We start from the raw sequence: 17,191 nt of genomic DNA on the forward strand, positions 1-17,191 counted from the left end.
TTATGTATTATAAGATCTTATTTTTAATATATGTATGTTTTGTTTTTTTTTTTTAAATTGTTTGTAATATATATATATATATATATATATTTTTAGAGTTTTGATTTTTGCATGATTGCACCAAGTTTAGTGGCCAAGTTCATGTTACCAGAGATCTTTAACTTTGATTTCATAAAAGCAGTTTGGGCATTCAATTTACCGGTCATAATTTGTACAAAATCTTCATCACCAACGGTAATGGTAACTTGTTTGGCAGTGGCTGGACCTACAGTGATACTTCCATTGCCATTCTTGAGATCGATACTCCAAGATTGAGATTTACCTGCATCATTCTTGATGTCAATTTGGTAGGCACCATTGATCTTTTTGACGAGAGCAGCACCATCAGTGGCAATGGTTCTTTGAATTTGTTCAAAGATTTCAGATGCCTTGAAACCATCAACCTTGACAGAGGCAGGAGCGGCAGCAGCAGCAGCAGAGGCAGCTGGTTTAGTTGGCTTTACAAGAACTGGACCAGTGGTTGGTTTGTTGTTGACAGCACTTAAAATACCACTGACAGATTCAGTAGCATTGGTTGGGTATTGTGGATTGTCAAAACTTTCAATTTGTGACCAACTGTCTCTGATTGATTCTGGAGTGATGTTACCATTGTGAACACCAGCACTTCTTTGGAAACGAACCTTGCTAACCCAACCAGCACCAACTTCAAAGATACTTCCACTCTCTGTGGTAGATTCGTGACAAAGATAAAGTACCAATGGAACGACAAACTCTGGTTTCATCATTTGAAGGATTTCTGGTGGCATGACAGATTCAGTCATACGTGAACCAGCAACTGGTGCAATTGCATTAACGTTGATGTTACGAGCCTTTCCTTCTTGAGAGAGAGTATTAGAGAGACCAACAAGAGCCAACTTCATTGAAGAGTAATTGGCTTGACCAAAGTTACCATAGAGACCAGCAGCTGAACTAGTCATAATGATACGACCATACTTGTTGTCACGCATATGATTCCAACAGGCACGAGTAAGTTTATAGGCACCTTTGACATGTACTCTATAGACAAGATCCCAATCTTGATCAGTCATCTTTCCAAAAGATACATCTCTCAAGATACCAGCATTGTTGATGACGATATCGATACGACCAAAGGCATTGAGTGCAGTTTGAGCAATCTTTTCACCATCCTCTACAGAGTCATAGTTGGCAACTGCTTGACCACCAGCAGCCTTGATTTCATTTACAACTTTATCTGCAGCCTTTGCATTGTTACCTTCACCCGACGATGAAGTACCAAGATCATTTACGACAACCTTTGCTCCACGTTTGGCAAATTCCAATGCATAAACTCTACCCAAACCTCCTCCTGCTCCTGTAATAATGACTACTCTATCAGTAAATAATAATTCTGATGACATTGTAAATATATATGTGTATATGACTAATATATAATAAAAATGAATAAATATAAAAATGATTACAATGCAAAAAGTTAACAGAGTGTGCAAAAAAAAAAAAAACAAAAACAAAAACAAAAATTTGTGAAGTGATCATGCCTTTCCTTTTTTGGATTTATTACTCGTTGATATTAGTATGAATTTTACAATCAAAAAATATATACTTATATGCTGCGCACACATTAAAATATCTTTGAATCACATTTTATTTATTTTATATTTTTATTACCATTAAATTGAAAAAGAATTGAATTCCAAGTCCAAGCGCGGATTGACAGATTGTGTGGAAGAGAGATCTTCCTTCTACAGGGCAAACGAATAGAGAGAGCATGGATCTGCAGAAGGAAATTTCGAAGGCCAGAGCTCGAAAAATCTTTTTTTTTTTTTTTTTTTAATTTTATTTTTTTAAATGTTGCTTCGTTTTGATGATTTCAAAGCAATCAATGATTCAACCTTTATAGTTTTCTCTAAAGTACTATAGTAATATTAAACACAAAAAGAGAGAGAGAATGGAAATAGAAAAGACCAAAGACGGAGTAGTCGTATTAAATTATGCAGATCTTGTTGATAAAAAGGATCTAGGTAAAAGCATTGAAGAGGCATACGGATTCAATGGTATTGGATTGTTGGTAGTAAAAGGAATTCCAAAGGTTGAACAACTTCGTGATAGTCTTCTTCAACTTGCACCACAATACTCTGCTCTACCCGATGATGTTAAAAATAAAACCGTTCACAAATCATCAAATTACTCCTTCGGTTGGAGTCACGGCAAAGAAATATTAAGACCCGGTGTTTTCGGTAAATTAAATTAAATTATATCTATCTCTATATATATATTTCTCTCTATTTAAACTCTATCTTATTTATCTTTTATCTATCTCTATCTCTCTGTTTAGATGAATACAAAGGATCATATTATAATAATCCACAATATGATACACCATTTGAAGACAATAAGATGGTAGAAGAATTCCCAGAGAGTTGTCATCCAAACATTTGGCCAGTTCAAGACTTTCCACAACTTCGTCCAGCATTTATGGAGTTGGGTCAATTAATGGTAAATGTTGGAGAGTTGGTTGCCGAGCAATGCGATATGTTTACAAGCACCAAGGTTCAGGGATACGAAAAGGACACTCTCAAAAACATTATCAATCAATCAAAGACTTGCAAGGCTCGTCTTTTGTATTATTTCCCAATCGATCATGACGAAACTGAACGTACTCGTGATTCATGGTGTGGATGGCACAATGACCATTCCAGTCTTACTGGTTTGTGTCCAGCCATGTACTTTAATGTAACCAACGAGTCTGACGTTGTCAAAGATTCCGATATTGCATGTCCAGATACTGCTGCCGGTCTCTATGCCAAATCACGTGATGGTAAGGAGGTAAAGGTTATCATTCCACGTGATTGCATTGCCTATCAAATCGGTGAATGTTCTCAAGTTCAAACTGGTGGTATCCTCAGAGCCACCCCACATGCCGTTCAAGCAATCAAATATCCAGAGAGTAAAGGTGTTGGAAGATCTACCTTTGCTGTCTTTATGCAACCAAATGTAGATGTAGTATTGAATGCTCCACAAGGTATAAAGACAGAGGATGTTGCCGTTGGTCAATATCAACCAGGAATGACTTTTGCTGAATTTAGTAAAGTAACTATCGAAAATTATTATTCCGAATAAATATAAATATAAATGACAATATATAATTTAACTTTTTATTTGTTGTTGTTAATTTGATGGTGAACCAGTTTCTGGTTGTTGTTGTAAATTTTGTTGTCTTTGTTTGAATTTTTTATCCAAATCTACCAAATGTTGATAGGTGTATCCAAATCCAAGACCAGAATGTTTATTTGCATCTCCAGAACTACTAGGTAATTGTTGGCTTCTCACTGTATTGTCTTCTACACTTGATGAACCCGTTCCAAACATTGGACCTTGTTGTGTTCCACTTGATTCTTGCATTTGCGATCCAGTAGAAGTGGGAGGTACAAATGTTGCTTGTGATTGAGGTGGAATAAATGATCCTGAAGATAATGGAGGAACTGAACCATTGTTTAAAGAAGTAGAAGAAGAAGAAGAGATTGGTCTTGGTGGAGGGGGAGGAGGTACGGTTGACAATGAGTTTGGAGAAATATTGCTTGGTGGCATTTGACTTGCAAATTCATCCAAAATATTGTGATTTGACTCTCCATACATTGAATCTAATTTTTGTTGTCCATATTGTGGTGGTGGTTGGTTCATTGAGGATTGAAGGTTTCCGGAGTACATTTGATCTCCTATTCCAACTCCAGAGAATCTTTGAGGTGGAGAAATACCATTGGGTGGTGAGATGCCTCCTTGAACCGATGATGGAGTAGGAGGTCTTACACCCATTCCCATACCCATATTTCCTGGTTGTCCCATTGGAGGTGCTCCAGCAAAGTTCATTGGGTTTGGTGGATAGGAAGTTGAAATAAATGGTTGGATTCCGTTTTGACTAGCAGATGCTGGGAAGGCATTGGCAGAGTTGATAATTGTTCCTGGTGGTACTGGTCCCACTCCAAATAAATTTGACAAACCACCTGGAGGAGGTGGTGGAGCAGATGAACTGTATTGAAATCCTGACATATTAAGAGGAACAACACCTTGAGGAGGAGGGGGGGGAAGATTGTTATTTTGATAGATAGCGTTGGGAGGTTGAGAACCAACTGGGTAGAATGATTGGTGGGATCCAGAAGCTGCTGGTAGGTATGAATAATAGTTGTTTGTAGTTGTAGTTGTATGAGTAGTTGATTTGTTTTGGTGTTGTTGAGAATTGGGTGGTGGAGGAGGTGGACGATTTCTAACAACTTCTTGTTGTGGTGGTTGTTGTTGTGGTGGTGGTGGTTCTTGACGTTGACGTTGTTGTTGCATTTCTTGTTGTTGCATTTCCTTTTTAAAAGCTGATGATAAATGTTCTTCATTTACAAGTACCTGAACATTTACAACTTGATAGGTACCATCAAACCAATCCCAAAAAGAACGAAGGAATTTTCTTGCTTCAATAAGAAAATAGGAAAGAGTACCACAACCAACAGCAGCGGTGATTCCATAAGTGATAAAAGCAGCAGCAATACCCAGTTTTTTAATTCTTGCCCAATAATCAATTTGGAGAATAGTTCCACCATCGACATCCTTTTTAATTTGAATTCTATACTTTTGGTGAAAGTTTAATCTTAGTCCAGATTTTCTACCTTGAATAAAACCATTTGGGTTGTATTTATCACATTGATATTTTTGATAAGCCCACCATGATTGAATGGCCGTTGTTAACGATGAAACTGGTATATCCAATCCAAAATACTTTCTTGATTGAACAAAATCGAATACCTTTAAAACAAAAAAAATAAAATAAAATAAAAAAGTGTGAGTACCAAAAAATAGTATCATAAATATTTTTAAAAAAATACTTACACTAAGTACTCCTTTAGTACTATCTTTGGTCATATCTTTTTTTTTTTTTATATATATAATGAAATCTATAATAATAAACAATGTGGTTATGTAGAATGGTTTGAAAACTATAGAAAAAAAAGTAGAACTATGAATAGTATGAAAAATCTCTAGTGATAAGTAAAAAAAAATTTTTTTTCCAAATTTGGTAATTATTTTTTTTTTGAAAATATATATATCATTAAGAGATATTTATTTTTTTCGTACATCTAGATCCAATTTAATTTTTGTTAAAGATATTATTACTGGTAAGTGTTGGGTTGATTGATGCGATGGTGTAATCCAATAAATAAGTTTTTTGAATGATACGATCTACTCTGTTGAAATGTTTTTCATTATATGGAATCATTGACTCTAAAAGAGTAGCCAATTCTTTTTCAAAAGATAATAATTGTTCTGCTTTTAATCTATTAAAAAAGAAATTGAGAATTAATAAAAAATAATTTATAAATATTTCTTTTCTTTTTTCTTTTTTCTTTTTTTTTTACTTACAAAGTCAAAATTGAATATAAAACAATTTGAGAGACATGAACAAATCTTGAATTTGTATTCCAGTCTCTAATATATTTGAGACACTTTAACAAATCATTTGTTGAAAGTTTTGAAAGAACCGATTTCATTAGAGAATTGTTGTCTTGGTTATTTTCCTCTATTTGTTTGTCTTGTTCCATTACAATTGTTTGAAATATTCTTAAAGATTGATGAGGTTGATTCAAAATCAAAGCCAACTTTAAAGATCGAGAATAATCTTTTTTTAAAAGTGAAGTATCCAACATTTGTTGGTTGAGGATTTGTTCTTCTTGTTTGCGGTGATGTTTTTCCTGTTCTGTAACAGTATGATCGCTCCAAACAATAATCTTTGAATCGGATCCACCAGTGATAAATTGAGGATGTTCCTTGTCCTTGGAGTTGTGGTTGACTGCCAATGACCACACCTTGCTGTTTTGGTGAGCATTCTCTTCGTCAAATGTAGCTACACATTCGCTCGTCTTGATGGTCCATAATTTCAAGAGACCATCGCTACTACTAGATATGACTTGCATACCATAGGTAACAAAAGATGCTCTCAAAACCGATGTTTGATGTCCCTCTAATGTCTTGAGACAAGTGTAATCAACAAGTGACCACAACTTTATGGTACCATCAGCCGAACAGGTCAAGAGACACTGATCGACTGGTGAAAATTCTGTATACCAAATACCTCTTTTATGAGCCTTGAATGATTGTACCAATGAAAGGTCTGATATATTCCATATTTTAACATAACCATCTTGTGATGCCGATGCACAAATCTTATCATTTGGTGCAATTGCAATACAGTTGATATCCTTTTCGTGTGCAACAACTGTTTTACTAACTTGTAATAGTGGTTGTGATGTTGTTGTTGTCTTGGCATCTGTATTTGGTAGTTTCCACAATTTAATTGTTTTATCACCACTACCAGAGATTGCAAATCGATTGGATCCTGCTTTCTTGGAGATGGCAACACTTGTAACCTCGGATGTATGTCCCTTTCCAATTGCAATACATTTATGTTGATTGGCATCCCACAATCTTATAGTATGATCTTTTGATGCCGATACTATTGTCTTTCCATCGGCAGAAACGTCCAATGACATTACTAAATTTTCATGACCTCTAAGTAATTTTGGTTGTTTAGTTTTTAAATTATAACATCTAATCTAAAAATTAAATTTAAAAAAAAAAGAAATAAATAGTTAATATATATATATAAATATTATAATAAATTAAACTATGCATACTTCATTTGAATTTGTTGCAACAGCAATATTATCTTGATCAATATATTTGATATCAACAATTTCATCATTGTAACCAATAATTTCACCATTTCTTTCCATTGTATTTGTATTAAATTTCATAATATTATGTTCTGATGTGATTGATAATAATAAATCACCACGACATCTAAAAAAAAAAAAAAAAAAATTAAAATTAATATTTAATATTATTAATTAATTATTAATTTACTTACAAAACAGATGTAATAATATTTGGATTATTTAAAAATTCAGAAGCTTTTTCCATTTCCTTTTGAGTTTTCTTTTTAAATTCGATACCTTGGTCATTCCAAAGGCATTCACCAGTTTCGATACACCATGCTCTTAAAACATCTTCTCCACCAACTACTATATTCAAATTGTTTACTGTGTTTGTTTGTTGATTGATTCCATTTAATTTGATAATTGTTTTGTTTATCTTTTCAATAAACTCTTGAGGAAGTTGACATGATTCAACATTTTGATAGTATCTATTTGGAAGAGCGATCATTCCTCCAAGTTCTTGGAATATTGGTATAGTCTTTTGCGGTGTCACTATGGTGGTTGTAGCGTTTGGTGCATTATTCCCGCTGGCGGCAGCAGCAATACTCTTTTCAATGTTCCAAACATTAATTACCTTGTCACGTCCTGCAGATACCAATAATTTACTATCATTTGTAAATGTCAAAGATGATACAACTGAAAGATGGTTGTCCAATACAAAATGATTCTTTCCAAATAAATCCCACAATCTAATTTTGGAATCATCACTAACAGCAACAATAAATAATTGTTTTGGATGGAATTTCACAATAGATACAACTCCATAATTTTCTATTAAAAAATAAAATAGAAAGAATTTAATATCAAATGATAGTATTATATATATTTATATACTTATATTTACCTTTAAATTGATGAGTACAATAACCCTTTTCTACATCCCATACTTGAACTATTCCATCAGAAGAACCGATAGCTACAAGTACACTTGATGAATGAAAATCGATACTATTGATTGGTGACTCTCCACATTTAAATTGCTTTTCCAATTTAAATTCTATTCTTTGTTGTTGTTGTTCTTTGTCATCAGAGGTTGTAGAAGCAGTAGTAGTAGTAGTAGTAGTAGTAGTAGTAGTAGTAGTAGTAGTAGTAGTAGTAGTAGTAGTAGTAGTAGTAGTAGTATCGATATCATTATAAATCAATTTATACAATTGAACTATATTATTGTTTAATGCAACAACCAATAGATTAGACTTGCTATTGATTGCAAATGAAGAAACCTTTGCATCCAATTTTAATGGTTGACAATATTCGATACCACTGTCACTCTCTGTAAAACATAGAGTATATCCATTGGTTGATATAATGAATTTAGAGTCATGTGATACTGTAATAAAACCACCAGTATACAATGATGATATAGAGTAATCTGGTTTAAACAATGACTTTAATTTTCTCTTTTGTGACATTTTTTTCTCTTCTTCTGTTTCCGCATCAACTTTTGCGACCTTTGTCTCTTCTTCCTCCTCCTCCTCCTCCTCTTGTTCTTCTTCATAATCACTTAAATCTTCATCATCTACTACTTGAACAAATTTAACTTTTGAAAGGTCAATGCTCATCTCTTCTTCTTCTTCTTCTTATTATATATTATTCTAAAACTAAAATGATTATGTATATAGATATAGATAAATCTTTTTTAATAAGAGACTTTGAGATGAAAAAAAAAAGATAATAACAATCTTTCGTCTCGTTCGTTTTTGTTTTCAAGAGAGAAAAAAATTATTATCAAAAAAAAAAAAGACTATTTATTCGGTTTTTGAGTGATGCTGCGAGGAGGGATTGGTCCTTTTTCTTTTTAAGAGAGTGTAAAAAGGAAAGGATGAATCAAGTAGAATAGTATTAATCGATTTTAATGCTACAAGTAGTATATATATAGAGCTAAAATAGAGAAACCATTGTCTGACAAAATAGGGATTGATTTCTATCGATTCACCCCAAGAAGGTAATGGAGGAAGTGTTTGTTGTTCGATTGCTGCTACGACAAGTTTATCAATAATAGATTTCAAACTTTCAATCGTAGGGTTTGTCTGTTGTTGTTGTTGGGTGTCATCATTGATTGGATTCAATTTGGTTGATTCAATGATCCATTGTTTGAGATTTCCAAATGACTTTATACCAGTATATCTAAAGTACTTTATACCCATATTTTTGGTGTCTGAAATATTATTATTATTATTATTATTATTATTATTATTATTATTATTATTATTATTATTATTATTATTATTATTATTATTATTATTATTATTTTGATTATCGATACCACTATTATTATTGTCAATGTTGGTTTTTGTTGTTAGAGAGGAGGAATGATTTTTATGTACCAAAACAATGGTCGGTGTTAATCTGGAATATCCAATCGATGAGGGAATCTTATTATTGTATCTATAATGTGGTATTTGAGGAAAGATATTTGATAATTCATCAAATATTGGTATCATTTGCTTTGAGAAACTACATTCATCTCTATACAACTTTAAAAGAAGAGTTTAGAAAAGAAAGAAAGATTATTTTTTTTTTGATGATAGAATACATACCAATAAGAGAAATGGAGTTGTTGCTTGAATATTTGAATCATTGTGTTGTAGTAGAGAAGAATTGATTTGAGCAAGAGGAGGAGGAAGAGGAGGAGATTTTTTTATAACAAGTTCAATTTGAGTATAGTTTAGTTCGATTACTCTATTCATAGCAGTGGTAGATTCTACCATTTTAACTTCAGTCCCCAAAAAGAATATGACTATAAACAATATAATAACTGTGTAGTAGATTATAGTCTTTTTTCTCTTTTTTGATTCTATCATTTCTCTTCTTTGTCTTATGATCTCGTTGTTATCTAGAGTAACCGTTGTTTTTTCTGTTGTTGTTGTTGTTGTTGTTGTTGTACTTTCATCTGTATTTATATTTCTTTTGACTATTTTATTGCTTATAGAAGTCATTATCTGCTATCTATTTCAATCAACCTGACTCGTTGACAAAGCTACCTTTTTTGAAGATAAAAAAAACAAAAATAATAATAAAAAATTAATTAAAGGTTGATCTTCAGCCTCTTTGATGAATCATTCACTTTTTTTTTTATCTTTATTTCATTCATTTATCTTTATCAATTTATTTATATAATGTCAGATAATAATAATAATAATAATAATAATAATAGCAATAATGTTACTACTACTGCTGGTACAAACCCATCATCATCATCATCATCAACATCAACAACAACAAAATCAATAATTAATTATAAACTTTCAAAAGAGTTGAGAGGACATAGTAAAGATGTTAGATCAGTTTGTGTACTCTATGACGGTAGAATTGTAACAGGATCACGTGATTTTACTGTACGTGTTTGGGATGTCTATTCACCAATTGGAGAGATGCCATCTATGGCCCTATATGCACATAGCCATTTTGTTGGTGCCTTGACAGCTTTAAAGCCAAATAATGTTCACCAGAGATTGTTTGCATCCGGAGGAAATGATAAGGTTATCTATGTTTGGGATAAAAATGCCATTCCAAGAGACCCAAAGGACCAACAAGATGCTTCAAAGTCACCAATTCTTACTTTGATTGGTCATACTGATTCTATTTCTACACTATCTCAAACAAATGATGGTTTAATTATTTCTGGTAGTTGGGACAAGTAAGAGAAAAGAAAAGAACAAAAATCAAAAGAGAACTTACTTGCTTATCTTTTTAATTTCTCTATTATTTTTTTTTTTTAATTTTTTTTTTTTTTTCTCTAGTACAATTAAATTGTGGTCAGATAATGCAGAATGTATACAAACTTTAACAAAGCATGAAAGGGCTGTATGGTCTGTTCTTGGATTACCAAATGGTGATATTGTTAGTGCATCGGCAGACAAGTCTATTATTATTTGGAGAAAATCAGCCACAACATCAAAATATGAACTTTTCAAGACCCTCAACAAACACAAGGATTGTGTAAGAGGATTGGCACTTGTTCCAGAGCTTCAAATGTTTATTTCCTGCTCAAACGATGGTCTACTTGCCGTTTGGACATTTGAAGGTGATTTGGTTCAAGAATTTTCGGGTCACCAATCTTTTGTCTATGCCGTAGGCTATGTCCCCTCTGTTGGTTTTGTCAGTTGCAGTGAGGACAGATCACTTCGTATTTGGGCCGATGGTGAATGTGTACAAAATATAGCCCATCCATCTGGTATTTGGTCCTTGGCTGTCAGTATCAATGGAGATATTGTCACTGCATGTTCTGACGGTGTTGCTCGTGTGTGGACAAGAAATGAATCTCGTTATGCCGATCCACAAACCATAGAACTTTATCATCAACAGCTAGCCCAACAACAAATTCAGTCTGACAATATCGGTGACATCAAGATGAGTGATCTCAAAGAAAAGTCGTCATTGTCCAGTCAACCAGGACGTAAAGATGGAGAGACTAGGGTCATTCGTGAGGATGGTAAAGCCATGGCCTATCAATGGAGCGCCACTGACAATGATTGGATCAAGATTGGAGAAGTCGTTGATTCAAACAAGTCCAATGCCGCTCCCAAGAACAAAACGGTATTTGAAGGAAAAGAGTACGACTATGTATTTGACATTGACGTAAATGAAGGAACAATGTTTAAGTTGGGCTACAATCTTGGTGAGAATCCATATGAAGTTGCACAACAATTTATGTGGAAGAACCAGCTGGACCAACGTTTCCTCGATGATATCGCAGGATTCCTCATTCAAAATACTGACCAATCCATGACTATTGGCCACGATCCAATAAACGCCGATCCTCTAACCGGTGGCAATCGATACGTCCCAGGCTCTGCACCAAATAGTAACAATTTTGGACCAGCCCCACCATCATCGTCGTCTGGGGCTCCAGAAGACTTGATTCAACCAAATCAATATATTCCTCAAGGTTCCTATGTTTACTTTGAACAAGCCAACAATGTCGAAGTATTATTGACAAAACTCAGAGAATTCAACCCACAACAACAACAAGATAATTTAAAGTTGGACGAAGATGAAATCAACCAAGTTAAATCTATTTTTGCTACAATTAAAGAAACTTCAAGATATCATGCCTCATCATTTAGTGATAATCAATATAGAATTATTTCAAAACTTTTGAAATGGTCAAATCAAAATGGTCAACTCATTCCAAGTACGGAAAAAAAAAAAAAAAAAAAAAAAACAAAAAAATTTAAACTAATTTCTCTACTTTTTTTTTTTTTTTTTTTTATAGTTTTAGATTTATTAAGAACCATGGTTATGCATCCAAGTGCAGCCAAAAAGTTTGATAGCATGATCCAAAACAACCAACTCAATCTCTTTGAAAATTTAATGAATCATTCAATTGAAATTTCAAAACTACCATTCTCACTCCCCAACCTCACCAGCCAGGGTCTTATCATCAAGATATTGGTGAATCTTATTCGATTCGATATGAGAAAGTTGGTACTTTCAAAGATCCATCAAATTGCAAATCATTTTAACCAAATCTATCAATCACTTGCTCAATCTGATAAGCCATTTTCAACTACTTTTTCTACCTTGTTATTAGAGTAAATATATTTTAAATCAAAAAATATATATAGATATATATTAATCATCTTCATTTTTATAGTTTAACAGTACTTGCAGTTAATAACAAAGATTCGATTGACAACAAAATCAATTTGTTTATTTTAACTCTTATCGAACAAACCATCACAAGAGAACTCGGATCAGATGGAGATGTCATGTTGAGATTGGTTTGTGCACTAGGAACAATGTTGTTTGTACATAGATCACTCAAGGATTCATGGGAATGCGATAGATCAATTATTATTAGTATAATTGCTGGAAACCAAAACAAAAAGGTTACAGAAAATTTAGAACTTATCTCTGCTTTACTTAAATAAAACAAATGGAGAGTTTGTATCCTTTTAAAATATATTTCTTTTAAAACGTACAATAGCCATGTACTATTGGTGAAAGTTGTTTATTGTTGTGGTTTATCAGTGTTGTTTTGGTCTGCTAAAGTACTACGATTATTTTGTTGTTCTCTTGCTCTAATTTGTTGTTCTCTAACCTCTGGCCATTCTGGTAATTTCAAACCAACTCTGTTTGATGACTTTTCTAAACGTTCTCTTACAGGGATACCAATATTATACTCTTCTAATAAGTTCTATTATGAAAGAGCTGTTAGATAAGACTGCGAGGGGGGTCAAAAATTTTTGATCATCATTATCATCATCATTATCATCAACATACTTGTATATCTTTAGATGCCTTTAAATAGAAACGATATGATTTAACACGTGATTGAAGTGATTCTATTTCTTTGGGATCACTAACTGATTTATTCTCTCTAAACAACTCTTTAACATTATTTCTCCACCAACTATCTTGTTTGAATGCTCTATATCTCAGTCCCTCTCTTATTACTCTTCTAAAGAGAACTATTGATGATGAAGTAGAAATGGTTGCATTCATTGTTTGATCAATTATTATTATACATAATTAATTTAATTTCGTTAAAACGAATATGTACATGCGAACGAGATGTTTCTTTTTATTTTTTATTTTAATATTATTTGATCAGATCACAAGAATCAATATCTACCTATTCTATTCATTTAAATTAATTAGAATATAAAGTATAAGGTTAGCACTCACAATAACACCGATAGCAAAGAATGTACAGAAAAACAATGGGGATCAGATACTAGATATCATTTGAACCCATTTTTCTGCGTCTACTTGTTTAGATGAACTCTTGTGCAAGAGTACTTTATCATTTTGCCAATAACACAGATATAGATAGATAGATAGATAGATAGATAGATAGATAGATAGATAGATAGATAGATAGATAGATAGATAGATAGATAGATAGATAGATAGATAGCAATAATGTCTTATGATTTTTCATTGTATTGTTGTTCTTTGTTAGAAGAATCATCGCCATTATTATCATCACTTTCACCTCTATTTCATTTTTGTAATGGAAATGAACGCAACACCTACAAACATCTTTACTTTATAGATGACCAAAAGTTACAGGTATACTTGGCAATTGGAGACTCAACCGATTTACTTCCGAGTGGCGTAATGGAACCACTCGATAATCAGAAGCCAGAGAACGGGTCTGTCGACTCTGCTTATATAGGTATCGTCAACCGGTACTTTCATGTACAGCCTCTAGAGTACTACCTTTTGAAAAACTACTCTGTACACGTCGTTGGTTATTCTTCTGGTGGGTGCATAGCGCAGGCACTGACAGCCTTGTTGGTATCACGAGTAAACTACAAATTGACAACCAGTCTCAGTTGTATCACCTTTGGCTCGGCACCTGTTTGGGACAAGGCAACAACCATTTTTCTCAAGGCCCACCACTTTTCCGACACCATCTTTACCAACTTTCTCTTGACTGACGACCATTATCACCGTACTTTGGTGTATGCATCTTCATCAAATTTCGACCTTTATCCACTCTTTAGAGTTCTGTTGGGGAGATACAAAAGAAAAGAAAACCCAGTATTATCTCCTGAATATGTAAGTAAAAAGAACTATTTGATTATTATAATATATTTTTAATTTATACTGACTATTGACTATTTATTATTATTATTATTATTATTATTATTATTATTATTATTATTATTATTATTATAGGAGGAAATGGTTAATGATTTGCACAAATTAATACCCAATCAAGAATATGATACTAGTTTTGGCACTTGGATACACTCTATGAGTTCACTTCCCCTAGGAGTTGGCATGTACGAGTCACCCGAAACCATTTTCACCAAAGGGTTGAAACAAGGGTTTCCACATAATAAGGGATTCAAGGCGTATTTAATGGCGTTGGATATTGATGAAAAGTTAGTTAAAGAGAAAATTCAAGCTCCAGATTTAGTACAAGAACCAGCAATTTTTAAAACCTCCTCGTACAACGTTGATACTGCCATTTTTAATCCTAGCTCAAATCAAATGGTTGCCAAGATCTCTGGAATCAATCTTCACATGTTTTCAGACTGTGAGAGCCAATCTCAATGGACAGCCGCCATCGATAGAAAGGAGACTCACAGCCTCGAGATAACCATCCACAATGCCAATCTGCATTACCTCAGTACTTTTAAATTAAAGATAGTTCAACCATATCACAACAGTAAATTTTCAAATCGATATCTTTGGATTGAAATTCCTTCAAAAACTATAAAGGTATGTGGTGTTTATTTATATACAATAGTAACTATTGGTAATTAATTTTATATCTTTTTATTAGTACTCTGAGGAATTATTTTTAACTCATATTCTCAGGTTATCAATGTTTCATTTAGCCATTTGTGGAGAGAATGGGGATTTGGAGATGGAACAGCGATTGGTGGAATTGGATGAATTGCTTGGAGTGGAAGTTGATCTTGTGCCCGATGACACATCACGTTTGAGTCTGCTTCAGGGTAGTGGCGAGATTATCGACCAAGCTTTGGAAGATGAATTAATCACATGCTCTCGTATTGCAGCCTCCAAGAACTCAGAGTACGAGGAGCTTCAAAAGATTGTCGCCAATCCAAAGGAATTTATCAAGCAAACAGACAAGTCGAAAAGCATCCACCTTGAAAAGTATTGGAGCAGCATTCAAACCAATACCCTTGATGTCTATCAAAAGGAATATCTTTTGCCTTGCATTCCGTTTGGCCAGTTGGTCAAAAAATGGAAATCAATGTTCTCTGCATCCAAGGCATCCAAGAAGAAACCACCTTTTGTGCGATCACTCTTTGAAGCCATTCAACCGGCCATCTACCTTGTCGTGCTTCGTCAACTAAATGCTCCTCTTCCGTCTCTAACACCATTTTACTGGGGATCGATATTTAGAACACTCGGCGAAAAGTTAAAGACTTGGTTCCCTAATCTCTTCCCTCACTTTTCGCTCGACAAGGCTGACAAGGAGTACCATCTCCGAGTTAACCTATTGTACTTTTACGCACAGGGTCAATACAACTTGGATGACATGCAACTGTCCTCTCCAAAAACACTTCAAGAGATGGAGTTGAATGTAGTCGACCATTTGTTAAAAATGGCCTCTAGTTTTGGATCACAATTCGATAATGAGATTTATATGCAAGTTCCTCATCCAATCTTTCATCATAAATTCAACAATCAAGATAGATCAAACATTGTCAAGTTTTTAAACGTTGTTTCTCCAATCAACCAACTTCGTAAATCCATTATCAACCGTAGCTATATTAGTATCTTTGGTGTTCAAAATGTTGGTAAAAGTAGTTTACTTTCATTTGGTTGGGGTTGTAATACAAGTATGTTCTAATCAAAAAAAAAAAAAAAAAAAACAAAATTTTTAGGAATAATTAATTATTTACTCTTTTTTTTTTTTTATAAATAGGCCCAAGTGTTTGTAATAATACTCTTGACCCATCTTGTTATTATGTATATAGTCAACAAGGAGATGAAATTAAGAGTCCTTGCTTTGTCGATTGGCCAGCTGCTACCGATAGTGATTATGGGAAATCAAATCTTGGTGATTTAATTTTACCTTGGTCTAAAGGTAAAATATAAAATATATTATATATATATATACATATAAGCTAATCTTTTTGTTTTTGTTTTTTTTTTTAGTTTGTATTTGTATTTTAGGTTTAGAGAATGCAAATGATACACCTTCATTGGATGTCGTACAATTCTTGTCGAAAAACGGTGTTAAAGTGTTGATTCTTTTATCAATGGCTGACATTATGTGGGGAAAGATTAAAGATGACCATGTCAAGATAGACGATGATGCTCACCAACAAGAATGGGGTTCTGACGACCAAGAAGTTAAAGTTGATATGGATGCAGTAAAAGAATCTTTTTGGAAAAGAGGTATAACAAAGAAGAAAAGATAATTCAAAATTATTATTTGAATCCACTAATCCTCTCTTTCTCTCTCTCTCTCAAGTTGGCGAACTAAGAGCAAAGATTAATAGTGTTTGTTGTGTAGATAACCATATTTATCCCGTGGTCCTTTCTCGTAGTCCTTTCTTGCAACTGACAAAGGACAATGAGAAACTAACAAACAAGGATTTAATATTCAAAATGGAAGGATCATGGGACAATGCCAATAATTTGGTTGGTATTCAGAGAAAGATCTTTTCAGTTCCTCAGATTAGATCGTTCCTTATGCCACTGGTTTTTAATGAAACAATGAAGAATGAAGAAAACTGGAAAACTATCATCCAAGGTAGTCTCAATATGAAACAAGCAACTGCTCATAAACTAACCCAAAGGGATCAAAACGATCCTTGTAATGATAGATAAAAATTAATATATGTACATTTCCATGATTATTAATAACATCCCAATAAAATTAACATTAATATTCATTTTTAAAAATAATTTTAATAGACAGAGAACAAATTGCAATATATTTTTTGTCTATTCCCTTTTCTAAAACACCATTATTTATG

General features: G+C 33.2%; 7 protein-coding genes across 7 annotated transcripts; 3 read left to right on the forward strand and 4 right to left on the reverse strand.

Moving 5' to 3' along the window:
* Positions 1 to 92: 92 nt before the first annotated feature.
* On the reverse strand, positions 93 to 1,418 carry mfeA (peroxisomal multifunctional enzyme; the record flags this gene model as incomplete). The annotated part of the gene is made up of 1 exon (XM_004359906.1): positions 93 to 1,418. One exon carries the CDS (start codon positions 1,416 to 1,418, stop codon positions 93 to 95), a length of 1,326 nt encoding a protein of 441 aa, XP_004359963.1.
* A 548-nt stretch (positions 1,419 to 1,966) lies between these two features.
* On the forward strand, positions 1,967 to 3,112 carry DFA_02003 (uncharacterized protein; the record flags this gene model as incomplete). Its single annotated transcript, XM_004359907.1, has 3 exons — positions 1,967 to 2,255; positions 2,354 to 3,040; positions 3,105 to 3,112. 3 exons carry the CDS (start codon positions 1,967 to 1,969, stop codon positions 3,110 to 3,112), a joined length of 984 nt encoding a protein of 327 aa, XP_004359964.1.
* A 74-nt stretch (positions 3,113 to 3,186) lies between these two features.
* On the reverse strand, positions 3,187 to 4,923 carry DFA_02004 (uncharacterized protein; the record flags this gene model as incomplete). The annotated part of the gene is made up of 2 exons (XM_004359908.1): positions 3,187 to 4,806; positions 4,891 to 4,923. 2 exons carry the CDS (start codon positions 4,921 to 4,923, stop codon positions 3,187 to 3,189), a joined length of 1,653 nt encoding a protein of 550 aa, XP_004359965.1.
* A 226-nt stretch (positions 4,924 to 5,149) lies between these two features.
* utp13 (WD40 repeat-containing protein) lies at positions 5,150 to 9,709 on the reverse strand (the record flags this gene model as incomplete). Its single annotated transcript, XM_004359909.1, has 7 exons — positions 5,150 to 5,336; positions 5,422 to 6,611; positions 6,693 to 6,858; positions 6,926 to 7,544; positions 7,618 to 8,349; positions 8,782 to 9,247; positions 9,311 to 9,709. 7 exons carry the CDS (start codon positions 9,707 to 9,709, stop codon positions 5,150 to 5,152), a joined length of 3,759 nt encoding a protein of 1,252 aa, XP_004359966.1.
* A 180-nt stretch (positions 9,710 to 9,889) lies between these two features.
* On the forward strand, positions 9,890 to 12,646 carry DFA_02006 (uncharacterized protein; the record flags this gene model as incomplete). Its single annotated transcript, XM_004359910.1, has 5 exons — positions 9,890 to 10,410; positions 10,514 to 11,336; positions 11,376 to 11,907; positions 11,989 to 12,307; positions 12,370 to 12,646. The coding sequence occupies 5 exons, from the start codon at positions 9,890 to 9,892 to the stop codon at positions 12,644 to 12,646; spliced, it is 2,472 nt and encodes an 823-aa protein (XP_004359967.1).
* Positions 12,647 to 12,726: 80 nt separating this feature from the next.
* Positions 12,727 to 13,220, reverse strand: DFA_02007 (uncharacterized protein; the record flags this gene model as incomplete). The annotated part of the gene is made up of 2 exons (XM_004359911.1): positions 12,727 to 12,912; positions 12,999 to 13,220. 2 exons carry the CDS (start codon positions 13,218 to 13,220, stop codon positions 12,727 to 12,729), a joined length of 408 nt encoding a protein of 135 aa, XP_004359968.1.
* A 420-nt stretch (positions 13,221 to 13,640) lies between these two features.
* On the forward strand, positions 13,641 to 16,630 carry DFA_02008 (uncharacterized protein; the record flags this gene model as incomplete). Its single annotated transcript, XM_004359912.1, has 5 exons — positions 13,641 to 14,282; positions 14,403 to 14,951; positions 15,016 to 16,045; positions 16,132 to 16,293; positions 16,365 to 16,630. The coding sequence occupies 5 exons, from the start codon at positions 13,641 to 13,643 to the stop codon at positions 16,628 to 16,630; spliced, it is 2,649 nt and encodes an 882-aa protein (XP_004359969.1).
* Between the last annotated feature and the right edge of the window lie 561 nt (positions 16,631 to 17,191).

Source organism: Cavenderia fasciculata, assembly GCF_000203815.1.
Source record: "Cavenderia fasciculata unplaced genomic scaffold Scf_Dfasci-F-a-25c12.r2-5, whole genome shotgun sequence".
In the NCBI taxonomy this organism is placed as follows: Eukaryota; Evosea; class Eumycetozoa; order Acytosteliales; family Cavenderiaceae; genus Cavenderia; species Cavenderia fasciculata.